Source organism: Apodemus sylvaticus, chromosome 14 (genome assembly GCF_947179515.1).
Source record: "Apodemus sylvaticus chromosome 14, mApoSyl1.1, whole genome shotgun sequence".
Lineage (NCBI taxonomy): Eukaryota > Metazoa > Chordata > Mammalia > Rodentia > Muridae > Apodemus > Apodemus sylvaticus.
Window position 1 is genome coordinate 63,922,788 of NC_067485.1, and position 25,437 is coordinate 63,948,224.

Genomic DNA, 25,437 nt, shown 5'->3' on the forward strand with positions numbered 1-25,437 from the left:
AATCTCTCCTTCCCACCCCCTGTCTCCACATATATGCCCCTCCACCCAACCCACTCCCACCTTCCCACCCCATCAATTTCCCTTCGTTGGGACCTCTATTGAGCCTTTACCTGACCAAGGACCACTCCTCCTACTGATGCCCAACAAGGCATTCCTCTGCCACATTTTTGGCTGGAATCATGTGTACCCCTTGGTTGAAGGTTTAGTCCCTGGGTGTCCTGAGGCACCTGGGTGTCCCCTGGGGCATCTTTCCATGGGGCTGTAAACCTCTCCAGCTCCTCCAGATCACCCTCCAGCTCCTCCATTGGGGACCCCATGCCCAGTCCAATGGTTGACTGCTAGCATCTGCCTCTGTATTTGTAAGGCTCTGGCAGGGCCCCTCCAGAGACAATCATGGTCTTTTTGGTATGCTCCTTTTGGTATACACTTCTTGTTGTCCATAGTAGTATCGGGGTTTGGTGACTGTTTATAGGATGAATCCCCAGGTAGGGCAGTCTCTGGATGGATTTTACTTTAGTCTCTGCTCCACACACTTTCTCCCTTATTGCCAGTAAGCATTTTTTAACAATGCTACAGAGAAGCAGGAAAGACAGCAGACCCACTCTGCACTGTGAGAAGAGGGACATCTGGGTAAGAAGGCACAGCCTAGCCAGGACTCGCTGGTGGCAGAATAACGGTGGAGACTCTTCATGCCATAGTTAATTTAGGCCCCAGATGTTCATAAAACTTCAGTCCATTATTGGATTCTCTACTATGAATAGATGATTACCCAATTCTTATTTATACAACTTAATTTATTAATGGGACAAAGTAGTAGGAACTTAAAACCTTTTTATTGGAGGGAGAGGTTTTTAACTATCAGGTGACTTATGGTTGAATGAATGGAGGTGAACTATGAGCTCTAATACCGCTAGACCTTTCTGCAGAAATAAAACATTGAACTTCATGGACATTTCTGCTGTTTTCAGGCCTGCCTGCCTTGACACTGTGCATAGGCACAGAGCTACAAGAAAGGAAGTGACATGCTCAAGTCTTGGCTTATATTTGACAGAGGAATGTCTTAACTTCGTTGTATGTTCATGGTCGTAATTGGTGCATGGATCTCGGGGCCATCTTTTGTGTTTGTCCTGGAGTAAATCAAGAAAGTATTTTAAAATAAATGAAAGCATTAGGAAGACGTGACTGTGTGACACCCTTCCCCAGAGTTTCAGTTGGTGGCTCAGGGGTCAGCTTCTATTGTGTCTGAAAAGGTCCCTTGGCTGTCACACAACATTCTAATCCTGTTAATCCTGATGAGAACACAGCATTGTATGAAACCGTGGACTAGAGGTGGAGTCTATTTCCCTCTCGTCCACAAAGGGACATCTTCTCTGTTGGTTACTGAGATGGTTTGGAACAGGACTGCTCCCCACAGAATGATGTAGTTGACGACTTATTCCTTGGTTAGAACTGTTGGAACTGTTGGAAACTGAGGCTGTAGAAAGTGGGGCCTGGCTGGCAGAGATGGGCCACTGTGTGCAGGTCTGTGGAGATATAGCCTGGCCCTGGTTCCCCTCTGGCTTCCCCAGGCTTCCAGGCCCAGAAGCCACTAGAATCTTCACCACATGGTCCTGCTGCTTCTAAGAGACAGACTATATTACCTGAAAGCCAGGGCTGGGATAAATCCTTTCTTCTCTAACACACTTATCTGTCAGGTATTTTTGTCACAGCCGTGAGAAAAGTAACAAGTTCATTATTGAAAGAAAGCAGCCGATGACAAAGACATTAAGTGCGTAAGTGGGCACAGCTGGGTCTCAGTCTTACAGTGCAAATGAGAAGTTGCATGTCTGCCTTTCTTCCTTTGTTCTTGTTTTTAAATGATTTAAAAAAAACCCTTTTTATTGCTTCTTTTTGAATTTCACATCATGGTCCCTCATGCCACTCATTTCCACTCCACCCTTGCAACTTCCTCCCAACAGAGGAAAAAAATCTCATCGTGGAAACTGTAGTGTGTCACAGTATGTCCCACAGTATTCCCTTTTGTCCACACTTCTCTGCTAGCAAATGTTCATTGCAATGGCTTGTTGGTCTGGTCTGAGGCCTCTGGCTTCTGCTACTTTGTCAACACTAGAACCTCAGTGGGACTCCTCTGGGATATCTTGTTGCTGTCCTGTATCACAGGAGAGTCTGTGGTTTTGGATCTGTAGGGCCAGCCCTTTCTCGCACTCCAGCAGTTCATCAGTGGGGTAGATGTTGGGATAGACCAACTCAAAAGTCCTGGATCTGGGCCTGAGAGGTATCTGGGGCTGACTCACCAGCGACCGCCACAACCAGAGCCAGCTCTGCGGTGCTGCCCAGGCGAGGTGCAGGGCCTGCTTTCCAGACCGCTGCAGCAGGTGAGGTAAGAATAGCTCTCCTGCTCTGGTGATTCCATGGAGCCAACTCTTTCACCCACTGCTTGGAAAGTAATTTCTCTCCCCACCCAACCCCAGCCCCTAGACAAGGTTTTTCTGTATAGACCTGGCTCATTTTGTAGACCAGGTTGGCCTGAAACTCCGAGATTTGCCTGCTTCTGTCTCCCAAGTGCTGAGATTAAAAGCATATTGTTTGTTTGCTTGTTTTTGTTTTTGTGTTTTTGGGAAGTAACTCTTTGATAAATGATTATTTTATTTTTTATTTAGTTTTTGTTGTTTGTTTGTTGTTTGAGACTTTCTCTGTATAGCCCTGGCTGTCCTGGAACTCACTCTGTAGATCAGGCTGTCCTCGAACTTAGAAATCTGTCTGCCTGTGCCTCCCAAGTGCTGGGATTCACCACCCGCTTTATTTAGTTTTTAATCGGACTATTTCTTTTCTTATTATTCAGTTGTTTGGGAAATTTTTGTTTTACTTAAATCTTTCCTCCTCCTTCTCCTCCTCCTCCTCCTCCTCCTCCTCCTCCTCCTCTTCCTCCTCCTCCTCTTCCTCCTCCTTCTTGTAATAATAGTAGCAGCAGCAGCAGCAGCAGCAGCAGCAGTAGTAGTGGGAGTGGGAGTGGGAGTGGGAGTGGTAGTACCAGGGTCCAAGCCCAGGAATTTGTGCCCTACTGCTGCTCTGTGGCCCTGCCTAGTGTCTCTATTTCTTGATCAAAGCAAATCACTTAAGAAACTGGATATTTCCTAATTCTTTGGTGTCGTAGGAGCACACACACAAGCTCATTGGGATTGTGTGTGTGTTTGTGTGTGTGTGTGCTTTCAATTCTCAGTGGTTTCAGCTGCCTGCCTGAGACTTAAAAAGCAAACTAAGAAAAGAGAACATGTTTCTTTAAATGTGTAAATTGAATTTTCCATTTGTTTGGTACTTGAGTGGTCAGATTTAATCTCTGGTTTTACTCCTTTGGGTTCTGTTAATTTGCTGTGGTATGCTGAACAATTAGAAGCCTCTTCCCCCCTTCCAAAGTCACCAACTTTAAGCTGTGACAGAGTCAGTGTAAGGAATTTTAGAGATGTAGTTTTAATCTTAACAATTCGTGGATGCCTATGAGAAGCCAGGTGTATTTACAGGGGAAGCCTAACCATTCTTTTAGTGAAGAGATAGGCAGCATTCCTCTGAGAATGTCGGTGTCAGGCCAACTCCATTCTTTTACTGGTTTCTGATGAGCTGTTCATGATACATCCTTCAGGTCAGTCAGTTTTTCAGACTTTTTTTTTTTATTCATAACATATGTTTGGAAAGTTCCCTTTCTCCCTGTAGGCGAGCATACAGGAAACAAGCAATGAGGAACACACAAACACATGGAGTTACTGTGAATGGCGTGTAGGCGTGCAGAGAGTCTGCCGCTGAGGGACTGCTGGAGAGTCTAAGAAGCTTGAAGGTCTGAGGAGGCTTGCACAGGGAGGGTACGCTCACAGTGAGGACAGCATCCTGGGGATGAGAAGAATTTGTAAGGCGTCATGGTAATTTGCTTTCCAAGCTTTGAAACATTCACTTTCATTCTGAAAGGCTGAAGTTCGGTGTGAGCGAGCATGTCTCAGGATGTGCGCTACAGAACGCCAGTTTATGAGATGTTCTTGGGGGCGGGGGACTGCAAGGCTTGGAACTGCTGAGAAATCTCACTGAGTTTTGTTGTTCCTTCACCTCTTTGTCCAAACACATGCAATGATGGAGCAGTCTCTTAAATTTGTGTTTTTTAACAGCTTTTAAAAACTATTTATTTATATATTTATCTATTTATATCATGTGCACTCTGTTTTCCATGGGATAGTATTTAGGGAATTTGTCTGAAATTGTTTTATCTAGCATCAGCTCTCTCTCTCTCTCTCTCTCTCTCTCTCTCTCTCTCTCTCTTTCTCTCTGTCTCTCAACACACACACATACACACACAAACACACAGACACACACACACACAAACACACAGACACACAGACATACACACACACACACACACACACGTATATATATCCTACTTTGAGTGAAATCCACAAAAAGAACTTTTGCTAGTAGTATACATATTGAGTGTCAAGATTATTGACCTCCCTTTATAATTCTCCGCTCCCTCTCTAAACTTGATTTTCTATTTGATTGGCAACAATAGAAAACAAACACACAGTTCCACATGTGCTTATGTAGTTGAAACATGTATGTTGAGGAAACAGTAATTTTATTATTAGATGCCTCCTAATTGACTGAAGAAATGAATGGTTGAGAGACCTCGGTGTTCTGGTTTAAGGGATGTTTTTATGAGGAGGGACATTTACAAGAGGCACTACCCTCCTCACAGGAAAGTTGGTGCCATGAAAATGTTCCCATTAATGGTTCTTATTTGAATGAACAAAAATTTAGTTGATAAGTAAAATTTAAGAGATCATTAAAATTGGGTCATCATTTCATCACATGTGCCTCTATACACAAGTATAAGCCCTACATATATTATTTAATAGAAGAAAAAAATTACAAATTGAAGGATGGTATCTCTCGATTGTCCCATTCAGTAAGAATGTTCAATACTCAGGGAAAGGGAGCTAATTATCTTGTTTATTGTGCATAGAAAGCATCCTTGAAAATCTTAGATTTTTGTAAAATTACAGGCTTTCAAAATCCTGACAGGGCTGCTTCTAAATTAATCTATATTGAGGGCTGTCTTTTTGTAGAATGACAACTGGTTGGTGTTGCTCAATTTTATTGAAAGAAGAAACACATTAAAAATGCCTCTACCATCTGTTGAATGTCGCATCATAAGGAGGAGTAGGAGACTTCAGTGAGGAATGGGTGTTGCTCAGACCCTTTCTAAAGATACAAAGTTACTCCCAACACAGGAGAAACCTACTTCTTCATACTAAAGTCTTTGGAGGCAACTGCATAAATGGGTTACAGGATTCTGTCCAGAATGTATTCAATCTTTGTTTGCTTACACTGCAGTCTTTCCTTCTTCTCTGCCTACTCCTTTTTTTATTTAATAGAAAACGTTATCTGTTTTGTAGTCAAAAGGACATTATTAAATGATCCAGTGGCATTAAACTGCTTTTGCTTTTTATGTGACTTAATTTTCTAAGTAAAAGCAAAGAGTTTGTTCTGTTAATCAAATAAATGTATAATTCTTCTGAGAGAAAAGAAAGAATTGAACAGCTCAGAGTCTGTGATCACCTTGGTGTGGTGGTACACGTTCATAATCCTACCATTGGGGTTGTTGAGGCAGAAGGTCATGAATCTGAGGTAATCTTGAGCTACATAGAAGGATTCTTCCTCAAAAAACAGAATCTTAACAAATATACGAACAAGCAAACAAGCAGAAACCCAAAAAAAAGGAAAAAAAAAACCCTTGCATTTTACAGGAAGACTCAAAGGTATGTTGATCAGTATTGAGTAAAGAACACTCTGGGGAGCAAAGAACCATGGTAAAAAATACTTTTTTTTATTCAATATATTTTTTATTTACATTTCCCCTTTTCTGGCTCCCCACTCCCCGAAAGTCACATAAGCCCCCTTCCCTCCCCCTGTTTTCCCACCCACCCCTTCCCACTTCCCTGTTCTGGTTTTGCCCTATATTGCTACACTGAGTCTTTCCAGAACCAGGGGCCACTCCTCCATTCTTCTTGTACCTCATTTGATGTGTGGATTATGTTTTGGGTATTCCAGTTTTCTAGGTTAATATCCACTTATTAGTGAGTGCATACCATGATTGATCTTTTGAGACTGGGTTACCTCACTTAGTATGATATTTTCCAGTTCCAACCATTTGCCTAAGAATTTCATGAATTCATTGTTTTTAATTGCTGAGTAGTACTCCATTGTGTAAATATACCACATTTTCTGTAACCATTCCTCCATTGAGGGCCATCTGGGTTCTTTCCAGCTTCTGGCTACTACAAATAGGGCTGCTATGAACATAGTGGAGCATGTGTCCTTATTGCATGCTGGGGAATCCTCTGGGTATACTCCCAGGAGTGGTATAGCAGGGTCCTCCGGAAGTGATGTGCCCAGTTTTCTGAGGAATCACCAGACTGATTTCCAGAGTGGTTGTACCAATTTGCAACCCCACCAGCAGTGGAAGAGTGTTCCTTTTTCTCCACATCTTTGCCAACATCTGAAGTCTCCTGAATTTTTAATCTTAGCCATTCTGACTGGTGTAAGGTGAAATCTCAGGGTTGTTTTGATTTGCATTTCCCTAATGACTAATGAAGTTGAGCATTTTTTAAAGATGCTTCTCAGTCATCCGAAGTTCTTCAGGTGAAAATTCTTTGTTTAACTCTGTACCCCATTTTTTAATAGGGTTATTTGGTTTTCTGGAATCTAACTTCTTGAGTTCTTTGTATATATTGGATATTAGCCCTCTATCTGATGTAGGGTTGGTGAAGATCTTTTCCCAATTTGTTGGTTGCCGATTTGTCCTTTTGATGGTGTCCTTTGCCTTATAGAAACTTTGTAATCTTATGAGGTCCTGAAAAATACTCTTAACCATGGTCAGGTTTGTGCTCCCAACCTGAATCTGGGAGTTTGTAGATATTAAAAGCCTGGGGAGTTTGTCGTGGTTCAACTAAGGATGGCCCCCAATAGACTCACACATTTGAATGCTTAGTCATTAGGGGATGTGTGTTAACAGCAATAAAACATGGACTAAGACAGAGTTTGAGGACCTTCATCATAGCACACTATTACATAGTACTTGCTGTCTCTTCTAGACAAAACAGCTGTAACTAGCCCTCAGAGTGTGCACAAGAATGCACTTTATGCTAGTCAATTTTTTTCTGGGACAAAACACTGAAAGACAGTGCTAAACATTGAAAAACTCAACCTAAAGAAGAACAGATTTCCTCTGGCTTATGGTTCGAGAGTTTTCAGTTAATGGTCCCTTGGGTTCATTGTTTCTAGGCTATTTTGAGGCAGACTGGCATGGCGGACAGCATGTGTCAAAGCAGAGCTGCTCACCCCATAGTGGGCAGGAAGCAGGAAGGGGCTGGCACAAAACCCCTTAGAACACGTCTCTGTAACTGCTTCCTTTAGCTCCACCTCCTGGTTTCCACCACCTCTTAATAATGTCATTAAATTATGAACCTATTAGTGGATTAATCCATTGGTTAGGTTGGGGCCCTCACCAATCAGTCATCTCTCAATGGCCGTATCCACCAGCTGGGGACCAGTCATGTAAGATTTGCAAATTTATTCAAGTCCATCAATATTTCTTTAATTGAGAAAAATATTCTATTTATTATTACTTATTTTTGGTATGAACTTTGAAGATATCACAAGTAAGCCAAGCTCGGTTTGAAAACAATATCCTTTAATGCCTAGCTTTTATTTCAACCTGGCAAATAATTTTATGGATTGGGAATGTATATGGTTTAAGTTACAGAAAATTTTCCTGACAGTGATTCCAAATAGAAATTCTCTTTTTATCTAAAGATTACTTTAAACTCTTAAAATTGATTAAGGACACTATAATACTTTCATTTATATATTTTATCTACAGTGATTTATCAGTTTAATAATTACGGAAGTTAGAAGTCTTATATTTATGCAGTGATTATTATTGGTTCTATAAAATTAAATCACACAAAATAGCACTGAAAAAATATAACATACAAATAATCCTAATTTTGAACTTTATGATGGTGGTGGTGGTGGTCATGGTGATGTTGTATGTGTGTGTGTGTGTGTGTGTGCGTGTGTGTGTGTGTTCATATGTATGCATGAGTATGCCACTCTGACCAAGCCACCTCAGTCAGTCAATGGGTTCTCCAGGGAGAGAGCAAGGATCAAAAAGAAAAAGACTTCACAGGACCAGATAAGGTCAACTCCTATTGATGCCAGATAAGGTCATCTTCTGCCACATATGCAGCTGGAGTCATGGGTCCCTCCATGTGTACTCTTTGGATGATGGTTTAGTCTCTGGAAGCTCTGGGGGAATCTGGTTGGTTGGTATTGTTGTTCTTCCTATGGGGTTTCAAACCCCTTTAGCACCTTTAGTCCTTCCCTTAGCAAATCCATTGGGTCTCTGTGCTCAGTACAATGGTTGGCTGTAAGCATCTGCCTCTGTATTTATCAGGCTCTGACACAGCCTCTCAGGAGACAGCCATGTCAGGCTCTTGTCAGCAAGCACTTCTTGGCATCACCAATAGTGACTGCGTTTGGTGGCTGCAGATGGGATGGATCCCCAGATGGGGCAGTCTCTGGATGGCCTTTCCTTCAGTCTCTGCTCCACTCTTTGTCCCTGTATTTCCTTTGGACAGGAACAATTCTGGGTTAATGGGAGGGGAGGGCTTTGGTCCTGTGAAGGCTTGCTGCTCCAGTGTTAGGGGAATGCTAGGGCAGTGAGGTGGGAGTGGGTGGGTGGGTTAGCACCCTCAGAGAAGCAGAGGGAGGGGTGGAATAGGGGATTTTTGGAGGGGAAACCATGGCATTTGAAATCTAAATAAATAAAATAACCAATAAAAACTAAAATTAAAACTAAAACTAAAAATATGATTAGACAACACTGTAGCATGACTCCAGCCTGTTCTGAGGCTGAAGTGGGTTAATTTTTTCCCCATTCTGCTTTTGTACCATTATAAGTATAGGCAAATAATAATGTCAGTTCTAGGTTAAGGAACAAACAAGGCAATGAACACAAATAATCAGGGAAAAACAAGGCAATAAACAAAGTTCTGTGATCACTGTTTCTAGGGGCTTAACAGGATGACAGAGATATCTGAGCCTTCTTCTCTGTCCTAGTCCAAAGTCAAATTCTTGCCTGAAGCCTACTTCCATGTCCTGGCCCAATGTCAAATTCCTGCCAAATTTCTAGAAGCAGTTCCAAAAGCTCTTCACACCACTCTGTGTTATGGACTTCTGAGGACAACTTTTAGAAGTTAGTTCTCTTCTGCCTTGGGTCCCAGGTATAGAAATTAGGCTTTCAAGCTTGGTGTCAAGTGGCCTTACCTGCTGAGCCATCTCTAGCTCCACACAAATACTCCTTATTGCAGAGTTCTATGCCCAGTTTATCTCACTAGGAGAAGTCGTTATGACTAGAAGTCTCTCAGTTCTGTACTGAGGGGCACTGCCAATGTCTTCTGTTTTCCCATGACATCTATTCAAGCCATCATTATGGCTTAAACATTGAGTCAAAGGTTTTTTAACTCAAATTTCATGAAAACCTTTGGAAGTCACTGTGTTCTACCTCATTTCCTACATTTTCCAGGGTTGTGCATAGCCCAGGATGTTATAGGAACTTTATCTGGATTTTACTGCCTCGTCTCAATCCATAGAGGTCACTCCTGAACTGACTCTTACCCCTGTGTGTTTCCATGCCTGTGGTAGACTGTGTGTGTGTGTGTGTGTGTGTGTGTGTGTGTGTGTGTTTGATAGCCTTTCTGTCTGGACCTGAGGGCTCTGAACACTTTACTCAATATTCTTTTTTCTTTCCCTGTCTTGACCTGAGTAATATTCTTCTGCAAGTACATTCTATGATGAAGTTTTTCCCAAGGACACTTTATAATTCTTCATGGTCTCAGACACTAGGAAAGATGACATCGAACCTGTCCCTATCCCAGAACCACTGCTCCCCTAAACCCCACTCTTCCATTTCCCTCATTGTGATCTCTGCAGGGTGCTTACTGGGGAGAGAGAGAGAGAGAGAGAGAGAGAGAGAGAGAGAGAGAGAGAGAGAGAGAGAGAGAGAGAGAGATCAGAGAATGGAAAGGCATAAACCTGGTTGGTGTAGTCTGCAATGCAGTGATTTACCATTGAGTTTCTCTGACAAAGGGAGATCCCACGTATCGAGATCTTGTATTCTGTTTTTGTTTGTTTGTTTTCTCTCTCAGTGTGTCAGGACCCGGTAACATTTCTATTCTTGTTTCTCCATCATCCGGTGGAAAGAAAACACCATTAAAACAGCTCTGATAAAGCACACTCAATTCTTTGCATTATAAAACCAAAAGGCAGATAGGAGCAATTTTACATTCAGAAGTATAAGGTAGTAATATCCTGTGGTGGTAATGGTAGAGGATCTGGTTTAAAGGATGCAGTTGGGAACTTGATTCTACTTTTCTAGCAAAGAGAGGGACTGAAGGAGGGCTCTCAAATTCTTGATGATCAATTGTGTACATGTGTTTAGTTAGGTCTTTTACAATTTTCTATTCATTTTTATGTTTTTTGCTTGGATATAGGTCTGTCTGACAAGGTGTTTCTCTTTCTATCAGGTCCTTTCTTTGTCCTTTGGAGACAAAAATGGAGATACTTCTTTATCTGGCACCATTTTTATTCATAAATTTCTGATAACATTGATTGATTGTACACAGATTTCTTATATTTTCTCTCACATTAATTTTTTCTTCATTATTACTGGAGTTTTCTTCTACCTCACCCCAAAGACTACAGTTTATTTGCTATTCTTTCCACTGTATACTTGACTTTAGCAACCACTTAGATAAAATATCTAATACACATTGTATAATTATACACATTGTATAATGTCACAATAAAATGTATTTCTTTTTATGCCAACTAAATTTAATCAGGAATATAGTTGAGAAAAACTCCAACATACTTATTTAAAAATCGGCCAGGTGCCTAGTAGGTAAATGGGTCTCCTCTAAGCCATATGCAAACCTGTGCTCAGAAAGAAAGAACTGGCTCCTGCAGGCTGCCATCTGACCTCCACACGTGCCATCGCACGAGCACACACAGATGCATGAGCACACACAGATAGAGTTAGTGAAATGTTAAATATTTTAAAAACCCATTTGTTCATTTGTTTGGGATATAACTATATGAGTTTTGACAAGCACATGTGGTTTGATACTCTCTCATATACTCTCTGTATGTGTGTATTTGAGTGCACATGAGTGCACATGTGTGAGTGCATGTCCATGTGTGTGTGCATGTGAGCACGTGCGTATGCACGTGTGTGTGTGTGTGTGTGTGTGTGTGTATGTGTGATTGTGAGTGTGTGCATGTGCACGTGTGTGTGTGTGTGTGTGTGTATGTGTGATTGTGAGTGTGTGCATGTGCACGTGTGTGTGTGTGTATGTGTGTATATGTGTGATTGTGAGTGTGTGCATGTGCATGGAGAGGTCAGAGGGTGATATTGGGCATTTTTCTCCTTTGCTTTCCCATTTTACTTTTTGAGACAGAGTCTCTGACTGAATCTGGAGTTCAGCGATTCATGAGACTGGCTGGCCCAGTGTTCCCCAGCTCCACTTCTGTTGTTGGGACAGGACACTGCTGTGCCAGGCTTTTGACATGTGTACTGGGGATAAAACCCCAGTTTTCATGCTTGTGCAACAAGCACCTCGCGAAGCAAACCGTCTTTCATTATCATTCCTAGAAATTCTCTCTATGGCTCCTGTGTAATCCACCTGTCCGCAACCCTCACTTGCACCTCATGCAAACCTCTAGATTCAACACACACACACACACACACACACACACACACACACACTCACACACACACTCACACACACACTCACACACACTCACACACACAGACACACTACACACACACTCACACACACACTCATACACACTCATACACACACACACAGACACACCACATACACACTCACACACTCACACAAACACATACACACAGACACACCACACACATACTCACACACTCACACTCACACACACACTCATACACACTCATACATACTCACACACACAGACATACCACATACACACACACTCACACAAACACTCACACACACACAGACACACCACACACACACACTCACACACTCACACAAACACTCTCACAATACACACACACACATGCGTGCCACACACTTTTTGAGACATGGGTTCTCTGTGTAGTGCTGGCTGTTCTGGAATTTGTACCCAGAGATTCTCCCGACTTTGCCTCTTGAATGTCAAGATTAAAGGCGGGTGCCACCACCACTACCCAGAGTCAATAAATATATTTTAAGGTTTCGCTTTCCTGGGAGTTTTTGGTAGTTTGATTTGACTTGCTTTTTCCCTTTACTAATTTGTCTTTGTGGACATGACTACTGCATCTGTCACCAGAATGAGCTATAATGGCCTCTTGAACACAGTTCTTGCGTGTGAGTTGTTTCTTTCCGGGTAGCCTTCCCTTTGCCCCTGTCTTACGCTCTCCTACCTACATCTCTGTGCTTCTCCTTTTTGAGGCTGAAGTTTCTTTACTAGGGCTGGGATGGGAGGGTCATTACTATCTATCTGGTTTGGGAAACAAAGGGGAGAGAGCAAAAGTGACCGGGATAAGTTTCTGTCTCAGACGGAATACTCAGATGGAAGACTCAGACGGAAGGGCTTCAACACACACGTGACTTCCGGGGCAGCTTCCTCAAGAAGTAGAACCCTCAGGTTCTAGGGGCACACAGAACAAAATCTAAAGCAAGGAGGGCCGTGGCTTCTTCACGCCTGAGCATCTGATATGGGGGCTTTATTACTTCAGAGCCTACCGCTCTCATCTTAGGCCCCTGGTTAGGGAATAGACACCCCAGGTAGATCGCCTTCTTTGTTTAGAGATAATTAGCAGGCAAGGGACTTTTCTTGCCTGCTAATTATTAAAAAAATTAAAGTACCCTTGGCCTGAGTGTACTTTTTCTAATAGCGTGGCCACTGTTTTCTTGGTGACATTTCTACAGTCCTCTTCTGTCAAGTTGATCCAATCTGATCCTATGTGATTGTATATTTAGCCTTTACTGTCTACCTTCAATGTGTTTTTATTACTTTAAAGAACAGCTTCTCTCTCCCTTTCTCTTCCATAAATATATATATATATGTGTGTGTGTGTATGCATATATACATATTTATGTATGTATGTAAGAGTTAAATGTGTAAGTATTTCAGTTGGGTTTTGAATAGGAGGTTGTTGACTTTGCCATTTTGAATTGGAAGCTGATCTATATGATGAGTTTTCAAGGTAGTAAATATGTTTCTTTTGAAACATGGAGCCCAGTTCAGACCTTCCACAAAGTTCTTTTTTCTTTTTCCATGTCATTAACCTGCGATGAAAAAGGTTAAAGCTGGACATTTTTCTTCTTTCTCTGGGGCACTGAACCCAAGAAAAGTATAATGACCTATTGAGTTTTAGGGTAATCATACAATCAATGGTCAGGAACAAGTGCATTTTTGAAGGACTTATGTATTTTGTGGTTAGACTTTGCCTTGAGTATCTAGGGAAGGGAGACAGTTTGCTTGGTGCGTTGCATGGAATAGACAAAGAGGTTAGCCAGGGACACAGCAGTTAACCATGTTATAATAACCAACTCATTTTCTTTAATGCATAACGATGCAAAAGATACTGGTTTTGTTTTAATTTCCTTCTTTCTTCCCTCAGTTTACTTACCCTGGGAAAGTGCATTAAAACAAATTTAATACGCAAAATTAGAAGCTGACAAATTGAAGTGTATTGAACAATCTCCTACATTCCCCAAGGATAGTTCTTTAATTCTGCAGTGGAGGCAATGGTTAAGTAGATTTTAATTTGTTCAAATTTGCTTTTATAGCCTGAAAAGTGAGGAAACAAACCACTCGCAAATTATCAAGTAAATGGATTCTGTGAATTACAAAGAGATTCATGTTCTGGTCCAGGCCATTTGTCTGCAGTTGCCTGGATCACTGTGTTCAGAGGACTGTTGTGTCCTTTGTGGACTTTGTGGCGAGTGCTATGGTTAATGCCTCTGCCCTGAGTGTAGACAGTGGTATATGAGCTGAGTAGCGACCACTGACTGCAGCAGTGCGTTCTTCTTCTTGTTATTTTTAATTGTTTCCCCTCCACAATTGATTGGTTGACTTTTAGCCACGAATTTACCTCTGAGACAATAAAATGTTAATGGAAAAGATGTAGCTGACTGTAATGTTACATTTCTGGTTTTACATCAGTGTCTCCTTAAAACTAGGATTATCTGATGATTAACTCAATTCTTTTGCTTTTTGTAATTATTTGTGACAAAGGAATATATGTGAGAGCATGGTTTTTTTTTGTGTGTGTCTCTAACTTTTTCTTATGAGCTTTGTTTTATTTTCAGGCTACCATCATATCTTAGACTACGAGTCTCAGATCTGCATGTGTTTGCAGTCTGCAGTACCTTTTGATTGATATCCCATACCCTCTTGTTTGTGTGGTCCCTTGATCAATATTAGCCACAGTGTCTGGAATAGAAGTTCATATTTTTCATCATCATATAAGGTGTGTGTGTGTGTGTGTGTGTAAAACCAGGCACGTATATATTATGTGTACATGTGTGTGCATGTGCATAATCACACATATTAATATTTTGCCTTTTCTGCCATAATTCAAAATCTAGGTGACAGGTTCCAATAGCTGAAAAGCATTTCCTAGTGTGATGGGTCAGGTTTGCTGTGTAATCCCTCTGATAAAGCCTTCCTTTCTGAATACACCAGGGGAGTTACAATGGTGCCCTGCTGAGCCAGTAAATCAATAGGTGGTAAGTTGTTTGACCCGCCTCACCAGCCAGAGAGCAAGGGCTTGCACTCTCTTCCTCCTTTCAGCTGGGGCTTGTATTTCATGGATGAGGTCTCTATTATCATAATCCATTTTTTGCTTTCATGTTATCTATCAGCGGCTCTTATGAGCCTCCTTTCTGAAGGGCATTCCCCATTTGCTTGCTCTAATTTTTTTTTTTAAATCATAAAATTGGTGTTTTGTAACCAGGGGCATTCTGTGTGATTTGTTTATAGAGGTGCTGCAGGGAAGAAGATTAGTGGTAGAATTAAGTATGAGATGACTGCTGTGGAGGGAGATGGACGAATGGATGGCCCATCAGTGCATAGGAGGACATGGGGTAGAAGTACATTCGCTGAAGTTCATGGCAAACATTGTCATCAGAATTGTATATCTTTGATGGATGTCAAATAGTGATAATCGTCCACCAGCGCATTCCTACTTCAGTGGCTATATTAAACAGAAAGACGCCTGTATGGACCCCATATATTATTTTAAATGCCTGTTTCTATCAAGTGGGGGACTATTCCATCATTATTCAAATAGTTTATTAGTGGAAATTTGAAGACTGATTGATGTACTTGTCACTAGAATCTTCTGAACTCCACATACACACCATGACACTTTTGCATGCATTTAATCTGAGAACCTTAAGAAAATCCAATAAGATTATTGCAAATTATTAACAAAATTTCCTAGGATCTTAAAAAGGTAATTTTTTTTATTTTTAATTATGTGTGGATGTGTGTTTGAGTGTGTGTTTGGGCATGTTAGTGTAGTGCCTGTGGAGACCAGAAGACGACGTGGGATATCCTGGAGCTGGAGTTCATGAAGGTTGTAAGATGTTTAGATGGATGTGGGGACCCAGCCCAGGCTATCTCCAAGAGCAGCAGTAGCTGCTCTTAATTGTTGAACTGTCTCTCCAGCCCTAGAGATTTAAAATAGGTGTGCGCATGCATGGTTGTGTCCATAATGTAGGTGTGCCAGTGTTTATGTGTGTGTAGTGTTGGCATGTATGTGTATAAATATGTGTATAGTATGTGCATGTGTGTGTGTGTCACTGTGTGTATGTATGTGTAGTGTCCATATATGTACGTGTGTATGTGTAGTATGTGTGTTTGAGAGTGTCATGGCATGTATGTGGGGTTTAGATAACACTGGAGAGTTGTTTTCTTCTACACTGTTTGGGACATGGTCTTTTGTTCTCCTGTGCGACATCAGGAGAGCTGCCCTGGGAACTTCTGGGGCTTCCCTCTTCTTTGCACCTTTCTGTCTATTGCACTAAGATTGTAGCTCTCATGGGGGTTCTGAGGAACCGAACTCAGGTCTTCATGCTTGAGAGGCAAGGATTTTATCCGCAGAGCCATCTCCTTAGTCTGTCCTAGGAACAATTTGATTTAAGGAGGAAAACCCTCCAAGTTTTCTCAGTCTCTCAAGTAATGTGACATTTTTCTTTACACTTCTCAAACCAACGAAGTCTTTGGGTGCACGGAATGTGCTTACCCATCCTGGAGAAGGAAAGACACTGCAGATAAATGTGCATGCAAATATCTTCTGATCTCAGAGGATGTGTTGGAGATCTTTATTCATGTCTGTGTCTGCTTGCTTTACTTAGTAATGATAGGGTGAACTATGTTGAAATGTTCTGTTGGTGGATATGTTGATTCCATTACATTTTACATGCTTCCACTGTCATACGTGTGTTGATGGATATTTAAACATGGATGAGGCTGATTTTAATCTTATTTACAGTTACGATACGCTTCTATTAGTGAATTCAACTTTTATCACCTGCACACTCAGTAACACTTTTACTGTCACAAATAATTTTGTTTTATATTAGCATAGCTGCTTTATAGTAGAATGAAAATTATGACAGTAATAGGCCTTTATGTGATATTTCCCAATTATGTTTTTATGGTTACAGAATTATTTTTCTCAACTGCTAATTTTCTATCTGTCTTGTTTATTCTATGCAGCCTTTCTTCCTTTTCTTATTTCTTGTTTTTTTTTAAATTGTAATGAATAATACTCTTGGTGCTTTAAAATTTTTATTTTTGTTCTTTTCACTTTCATGCAATTTGAATTTATGTAGGATAATTCCATTTCTTATGGCTACCTGTAAAGTTTTATCACACATATTTAAGAAAACTGTGAAACTTAATAATATCCCAATTTTTCTTATGAAGGACCTTGAATACATTAATTTTCATGCTCTCAATTTGTCTAGTACTTTAGATTTGTCTTCAGAAATTCTTAGATGGTTGGCATTGTTTTTGTTCCACACACTGTGTGCCTGTGTGCACGCGTGGGCACACTGTGTGCCTCTGCTACATGTAAGCATACTGTATGCCTCTGTGTATAGGTGGACACATTGTGTGTCTGTGAACTTATGTGGGCACACTGTACATTCCTTACACTTACCTGCACAGTCCCTTTTTGGTATTGTCTTTCTGCAATTATTTTCTTTCTTTCTGTAGTGTCTCTTTTGTAAGTAGAGACATTATAAGTGCCCTGATAGTAATAATCACCCCCAAGTTTGTTCATTTAAAAATTGGTTAGGAGGATGCAGAGATGGCTAAGTGGTTAAGAACACTGGCTACTCTTCTAGAGGTCCTGAGTTCAAGTCCCTGCAACCATATTGTCAGGACCATTTATAATGGGATCTGATACCCTCTTCTATCAGGCAGGCACACATGTAGATAGAGCACTCATATACATAAATAGATACTTAAAAAATAAAAACAGATTTCCTATCTTTAAAGGCAACTTTGAGTGATAAGAATTATTGCTATAAAGTAGAATCACTCAGATTTAAGGAAAAGATTCAAAATTACACATAAACCCTGCCATCCCTTGACAGCCAGAAACAGTTGTGACTTTGCCCCTTGGATAAAATTACCCATTTTGTGGAGTCACTTACAGTATGAAAGATAGTCTAGGGTTGAGGTTGCTCCCATAACTCAGAAGTGTAGAACTGAGAGGCTAACTTAATAATACATGATCATAGCATTTGCTTTTAGAAATGTTATTAAGAATTAAAGTTGTATGTTTGCTTTTAAAAAGTAGATACTATTTGAAAATATGTTAAGCTACTCCATTTTTCATTAAGAGTATCTTGCTAGGCATAAAGCTTGTATCAGTGGCCTCCAGGTGATTCTTTGGTCTCATCATTCTTTAGGAGGTTTCCCAGCATGGAACACACATAGTTATGCTCTTTAAAGCTATGGTCTTTAAACATGTGACACTCATAGTCATTAAAGGGAAAAAGACATAGGAGATACACCAGAGAGATAAGCTGGGAGCTTTTAAGGTCTCCTGGCGGAGTCACACCAAAGGTACTTAGTTCTTCAAGAATGAGTTATGGCAGTACACATTGAGATAGTTCCTCTTGATGCCCAACCTGATTGATTAGATAAACTTCTATGAGGTTAGTAAAGCTAACTACTGGGTCTAGTCATAATGTTTCTAGAGAGGACTGACTAGGGATGGGGACAAACTTTTTCTGAATGTGAGTAGCACCAGCCAGTAGGCTGGAGTTTCAGATGGAATGAGTTAAAATTAATGAAGTCTCTGATACAGGCATTCTCTTCATGCTTCTTTGACATGATGATGTTACTTACTCAGCTCTGCCATGTCTTCATGTCTTGATGGACTGAGACTACTGAACCTATGTGCCAAATAAATCTTTTTCCCTTAAAATCACCAGTTTTTGTCAGTGATGAAAGTCTTGTTAACCCTGTGATCAAATATTGAGAAGCAGGAAATTTCAGTAGATACTCTGTGCCTAGGTTTCTTACTGAGGATCTGGATATATAAAATAAGATTTCTAAACTTCAGAATGTTGGAATTTCTCGTAGGATAAGTTCTGTTTTGTCAGGTAGGGCTGCCCAGCATTTTATAGGACTTCTTGACTTCTATCCACTACATGCTGATACATGTCTCTACTCTAGAGAGACAACCAAAAACTGCCTCCAGATGCTGTGTGTTGTTAAATGGTCCTCTGGGGATGGTGGTTGAGAGTCATTGCATTAAAGCCTAGCTTTAACCTTAAATATAAACAGAAGGATCTCATAGTTATAAATCTAAGTGGGTTACTACTGTCTTTCATTCATAGTACCTTTCAGTTTCTAAATCTCTGTCATAAGATTCTAGCAGCAACTCCATGAGATGGGCAGGGATACTTATTCCCCTTATACAGACTGAAACAATGAGATGCACAAGTGAATTCCCTCTGTGGGAGAGCTGAAAGAACAGAATGCTAGGTAGAGTATTGATAGCAGAAATGCGGTTGAACACTTGTTCTGATTCAAATCCTGACATTATCGGAGATGTTTTGCATGATCCCTGGTCCTCTGGCCCTCACAGTCTTCCACTCCTCTCCTCTACGATGTTCCCTGGGCCTCTCAGGTACAGGGTTTATGTTGTAGTTGTATCAGCTGGGGCTAGGCTTCCCACAGTCATCTGTCCTCTTCATTTTAACCAGTTGTAGAGTTCGGTAGTGGTCTCCATCTGCTGCCAAAACAAATGTCTTATCTGTGGGTAGGAAGATGACACTTAGGCTCCAGCTCGAAATTATTCTGATGGAGGAAAGTAGAAGCACTAGGTCTTTCTCTAGGCTTAATCACCTTGCCAGTTATAGGGAGTTGACTACATTTACAGTCCAAGGCACGGAATCCCTTTTCTTTGAGCAGATCTCAAGTACAATTAGACCAATGTTGGTTGCCTCTAAGGTATAGGTGCCCTCATTGCAGCCTTGGGGATCACTCACCATGTTTCTCATTGTTGTAGTTCATACTTGAAAAAATTGGTTCTTGCTTTTTCTTGGAGCATTCATTTCACATCACTGATACCCTTTTGACCATGTTCTCACTCCCAATGTTGCAGAGAACAAAAACTTTCTTCTTACAAGCCTGGTGGTAAGTAAATCTTATTATCCTAAGAAGACATTGATTTGGGGGAGACTTTTTCATAACCATTTAAATACACTCCATGGAAGGAGCTGGGAGAAAATATGTGATCCCATGAGCACTTGTATTTGGAAAGCTTCATCTCTCTTTCCTGGGCTCTCATCAAGCACCGTCAGCCTCTTAGCTTATTTTGTGTCTTGCTCTCTTTTCCTTTGGAGTGGACCTGGATGGTGGGTAGCTGCGAGATGAGACTCTAGCTTCAGAGAAATCTGTCAGGTTAATTCAGATGAGTGTCACCATTTGGATATGACCTTGAGAAACCCCGGCATTTAATAGCATTTCCAGATCTAGTCAGGACGCCTGAACCAATGAGGTCTCTCTTACTTTGCACTTTATACAATGCACTCTTTATACAATGCTGCCATCTCTGTAATTACACTTATTTCTTCTGAGTCTTATGATTCCAACTCATGAGGTCTTCTTTTCCTTGACAAGCATTTTTACGTAAAGACCATAAACTCTTGAATTTCACTAGCTCTATGACTTGACTTGTTAAATCCACAGATTTTCATTTGTGTTTATACTCATGACCTGTGATACAGTTTCTCACATGTATACTTTCTGTCTTAGTCAGGGCTTCTATTCCTGCACAAACATCATGATCAAGAAGCAAGTTGGGGAGGAAAGAGTTTATTTAGCTTACAGTTCAAAACTGCTGTTCATCACCAAAGGAAGTTAGGACAGGAACTCAAGCAGGTCAGGAAGTAGGAGCTGATGCAGAGGCCATGGAGAGATGTTAATTACTGGCCTGCTTGAGTTCCAGTCCTGACTTCCTTTGGTGATAAACAGAAATTTGGAATTGTAAGCTGAATAAACCCTTTCCTCCCCAACTTGTTTCTTGGTCATGATGTTTGTGCAGGAATAGAAACCCTGACTAAGACACTTTCCTTCCCTCCATATCTATTAGTTTGGTTATAAGACTAAACTAGGGGACTGGAGAGATAACTTAGATAGTAAAATGCTTGCTGTGCAAGTGTGAGGACCTGAGATTATCCAGAACCTGTGTTTGAAAGAGAAGAGAGATGTGGCTGTATGGGATTATAATCCCAATGCTCCATAGATAGGAGATAGGAGTTCTGCGCTCACTGGTCAGCTAGCCTACCCTAACTCACGAGACTCACAACAACAAGAGACCCTGAATCAAAGGACAAGGCAGACACATGAGGTTATCCTCTGTCCTCCACACACATGCACACTTCTGCACATGCATAAACACAAATGCACACCACATAATGCATATATGGATGGACACACAAATAAATGAGTAAATAAATTTAAAAACTGGGCTTTTCTCTATATGTTGAGATTTTGGATAATTTCATTTTGTCACAGTCATTACAGAAAGTTATATATAGATTACCCTACTATGAAAAAAAAAGCACTGAAAGGCAGGATTGAAAAGGATATTGGAAAAGTGTCATGTCTTGGCATCTTTTTATAGTTGTAAATATAACTGTAACTTTGCACAACCTGTCAGTAAGTCTGCTGTTTTATAATCAGGTTAGCAAACTGTGTCTTCCTAAAAAAAAAAAAAAAAAAAAAAAAACACACATTTTCAGTTGTTTTTGAACCCTTTTCTAAATAGGACTTCATATGTGCTGCTATGATCAAATGTATAAAAGTGGTGTTTCTTTATTATGCATATATTTTGAAAGTTAAAGTCCATTATAGCATCTCTTTTTACACTTCAATGGTAATAAGAGGCGATTTTCATGAAATGAGACTTCAGAATTAGAATTCTGTGTGGCCAGTGAGGAAGGAACCCAGTAAAAATTATTTTTACTTTTCCAATAGGACCCCCGAGTATGTGCAGTAAAGCAGTTTTTATCAGCATTAGCGTGTTCTTGAAAAGCCCATGGGATTTTTTCACTTGAGTGTGATTGGCAGGTGAAGAGTGACTTCATAAACAATGCCTTCCCACCCCAAATGAGTTCACCTGCAAGTGGATATAGCCAGGGCTGAGCGGGCTAAAGGTTTCACGGGACATGCGAAAGTGAATTTTTATTACAGTTTAAAAAAGAGATAGCATGATAGACTTTTTAAAAATGAAACATAGCAGAGCCCCACAGATATCTCTGAAACTTTATGTAATATCATAGAATACATTTTGGGAAAATTCTTGCTAAATTGTTTTTTACAATCCTCAAGTATGACAATCTGCAGTTGCTACATTTAAAGTCTAGTGAAGTTCAAGTTTCAAGCCATAGCTCAGTGGAGCTGTCTGTCTATTTTTACCTGTCTGTTGTCTGGGGCACAGTGCCAAAGTTGTCCTTAGAAGGACCTGGTTCCTGGGGAGGCTTTGACTTCAGCAGGAGAGGAAGACACCATATCTACTGTCAATACTTACCAGAGTCAGTGAATATTCTGGTCAGCCACTTGACTCTGTCCTTTCTTAGTCTGACTTAGAAGAAGAAAAGATAAGAAAGAGATGTTCCTCGGGGCTCAGGGCCATGTGAGAAATGATCTCTTGACAGCATCCGTTCAGGAAAAGCACAGTGAACCTGAGCCATTTAGGTCAACCATCCTTGTAGACCCAGAAAGAGTGACTCTTCTATCGTGGTCCTACATCAGCACAGCACCCAACTGTCACAAATAATGTCTGTGCTCAGAGAAGACAAGACAATTATAAAGGGGTTTGAAGAATGTCAACAAAATACAGTTAAAATAATTCTAGTAGTTATGTGGGTGCCTTTGATTTCCTAGATCACTGATCCCATGGGACGTTAAATTATTGGAGGATGCGCGACAGATAAGGCGTGGATATACATCTTCCTGCCATGCACCTCACTGCACGAGGTTACAAAACACCTAATATTTATTTCATAAGTGCCAGTGCACATTGAATAGGTTTTAGAGAGTTTATTTGAACTAAAAAAGGATTTCTCCATCAATGTTCTCTCTGGACGCCAGAGACAGGGGTATAAAAAGAACCTTCTGCAAGTAGAGTTTAAAACCATGAGTCTTGGAAGGAGTAAGAGAAACCACAGGAAGCTGCACAGGTGAACATCAATAATGGACGGGGCCAGGGGCGGACCAGGGGCAGGCCAGGGAGTGGGCCAAGGGAACACATTCTTTAAGAGTAGGTCTGAACTTTGAGGGCTTTATGCTGATGGAGCCATATCAGCTACAGGTGTCCTGTGTGTTTTGGCTGGGTGTTTGCACCATGAGTAGAGAGGACCACATCCCTGCGTTAGTGTTTGTTTACCTACACTTCAGGAAACAATGCCATTCCCCCACCTGAAGGCCATACTGAAAGGCAAGCCCAGGTGTGACAATGTATAGCTCTATCATATGACAGATCAAACCTGTGGTCCACTTTCACCTTTTAGGCTTTGGGGATCATCTCTCCATTCTTCCATTTCTCCTGTCTGGAAAATTTATTATGTTTATCTTTAACCGACACATAATAACTATACATATTTATGGGTATAAAATAGCATTTCCATCCATGTGTACAATGTATAGCAATCAGTTCAGGGTAGCTGACATATCTATAATGACACACAAATTTCATTTTTGTGTGTGTTGGGAACAGCCCAAGTCCTGTCTACTAGCTATTTTGAAGTAGCTAATTACCCAGTGTCAATCACACTCTATAGTGCTCGATATCATGAGACGTTCTACCTGATTGTATCCCGTATCCTTGTCCAGTTTCTTTCTCTCCACTACTCTCCCATGCAAACATTTACTGAGCTCACATTGTAACCAAGCAGCCGCAGGACTGGAAATAGCACCAAGAGTGGACCCTGACAAGGGATGGGATGCTAGTTCTTACTGCTACAGAACTTTCATAAGAGGGGTCATGAGGAGTCTCGTCAGGAAGCACGGATGAGGGTATGAAGCAGTATAACAAGGGGAGGAAAGTGCGTCCAGAACCTGTTCTCACCCCACGTGGAGGCCAAGGATGCTTCCCGGAGAGGGTGACATCTAAGCAAGATCAGAAAGATAACCGTGCTACCAACAGAAGGGGACTGGGAAGTGGACAGGTGTTCCAGGCAAGAGGCATAGCATTTCCATGGGAGGGTGAACAAGAAAGGTGAATCTGAGGACTGAGGGATCCCCTTAGCCAGAGCATGGAATGAGTGAGGACTCTGGAGAGGGTTGGGCACAGGGGCCTTGGAGGACAGGAGCCTGGACTTTTATTCTTTGATTAGGGGGACACTATTGCACCAGGGAAAGGTTTTCCTTGGTGATGTAAACAGATTTGCATTTGGGGCATTTATTTCAACAGTGAAGACAGTAAGGGCAAGGCCAACAAGTGTTGTATCCTGTGTGTGTGTGTGTGTGTGTGTGTGTGTGAGAGAGAGAGAGAGAGAGAGAGAGAGAGAAGACACACACACACACACACACACACACACACAGAGAGAGAGAGAGAGAGAGAGAGAGAGAGAGAGATCATACAGAGATGGCAAGTGGTTAATGTGTCAGATGTTAAGGTTACCTTAAGATGTCTGACTTGTTCATTTCAGTCCCAGTAAAAATGGAAAGAAAGAAAGTAGAGGAGGCCTTTGTTTTAGGGATGGAGAGGGCGATGGACAGCTGAATTGCAGGCTGACAGAGTTCATGGTGGATGTGGGATGTTACAAGGGAAATGCCAACAAATCTAAAAACTGAATTGAAAAGAAATCAGCAAATGGCAATCCCTAGAGGCTGCAGGGGATGGGTAAGATCTCTTAGGTGGCGGTGTGGACTGAGCAAAGAAAACATTGCGTGTGTGTGTGTGTGTGTGTGCGTGTGCGTGTGCGTGTGTGTCTGTGTGTGTGTCTGTGTGTGGTGCCTGCCGTGGGTGGCATGCGAAAGCGGATCCCACAGGCCAGAGAGAAGGGGGAAACGGGAGGAGCAGCCAGGCTGGGACTGAGTGGGACATGGGAACTCAGAAAAAGGACATTTCAAAATAGAGGGACAGCCAAGCAAAAGAACTAAAGGATACTTATCAGGTGTTTTCGTGAAAGGTTGAGTGACTTTGGTGAGATAAGTTTCTAGGAATAAACTTTAAGCCTGGTAAAGAGATGAGAGAGTTGGAGAGGAGATGGACAAAGACAATGAGGTGAAGCTACTTTTAAAGGAAAGTGACCGAAGGCTAGAAAGATGGTATGAATGGTGACGTGATGAAGTCAGGCACAGTGAAAGACAGGAGAAGTTTGAACATGATCCAGAGCTTGGAGGGAGGATCTAGCAGGACAGAGTCTGAGGTTTAAGTTTTGGGAGAGAGAGAGAGAAAAACCAGTAACAGAGGGTCATGGAAGGGCCTAATGACAGACATGACCTTAAGCAAGGGTACTGCTGTGGCAAAAGGGAAGAGTGAAATATTTGGTGTTAAAGCATTGCTTTATAGCACCTTATTATAATCCTGACTTTCAAAAAATGTTTCTTTGCAGACACTACCCAAAGCAGTCCTTCACCACGGTGGCCGATACTCCAGAAAACCTTCGTCTGAAGCAGCAAAGCGAACTGCAGAGCCAGGTAACGTGCAGGAGGCTCGCTTTATGATGCCGGTCCTGGTACTAAACCCTTAAGCCATTCTTCTGAGAATGTCGGCCCTGTATTGTCCATGCCAGCCACTAGCCAGCATGGAGTCTGACAGCAGGA

General features: G+C 41.3%; 1 protein-coding gene across 1 annotated transcript in view; it reads left to right on the plus strand.

The window, feature by feature from the left end:
* Positions 1 to 25,437, plus strand: part of Nebl (nebulette) — a 360,004-nt gene that overhangs the window by 113,862 nt on the left and 220,705 nt on the right. The window contains exon 3 of the mRNA XM_052156988.1: positions 25,227 to 25,311. Within this exon, the coding sequence (XP_052012948.1) occupies positions 25,227 to 25,311 (85 nt within the window). The remainder of the gene's footprint in view (positions 1 to 25,226; positions 25,312 to 25,437) is intronic.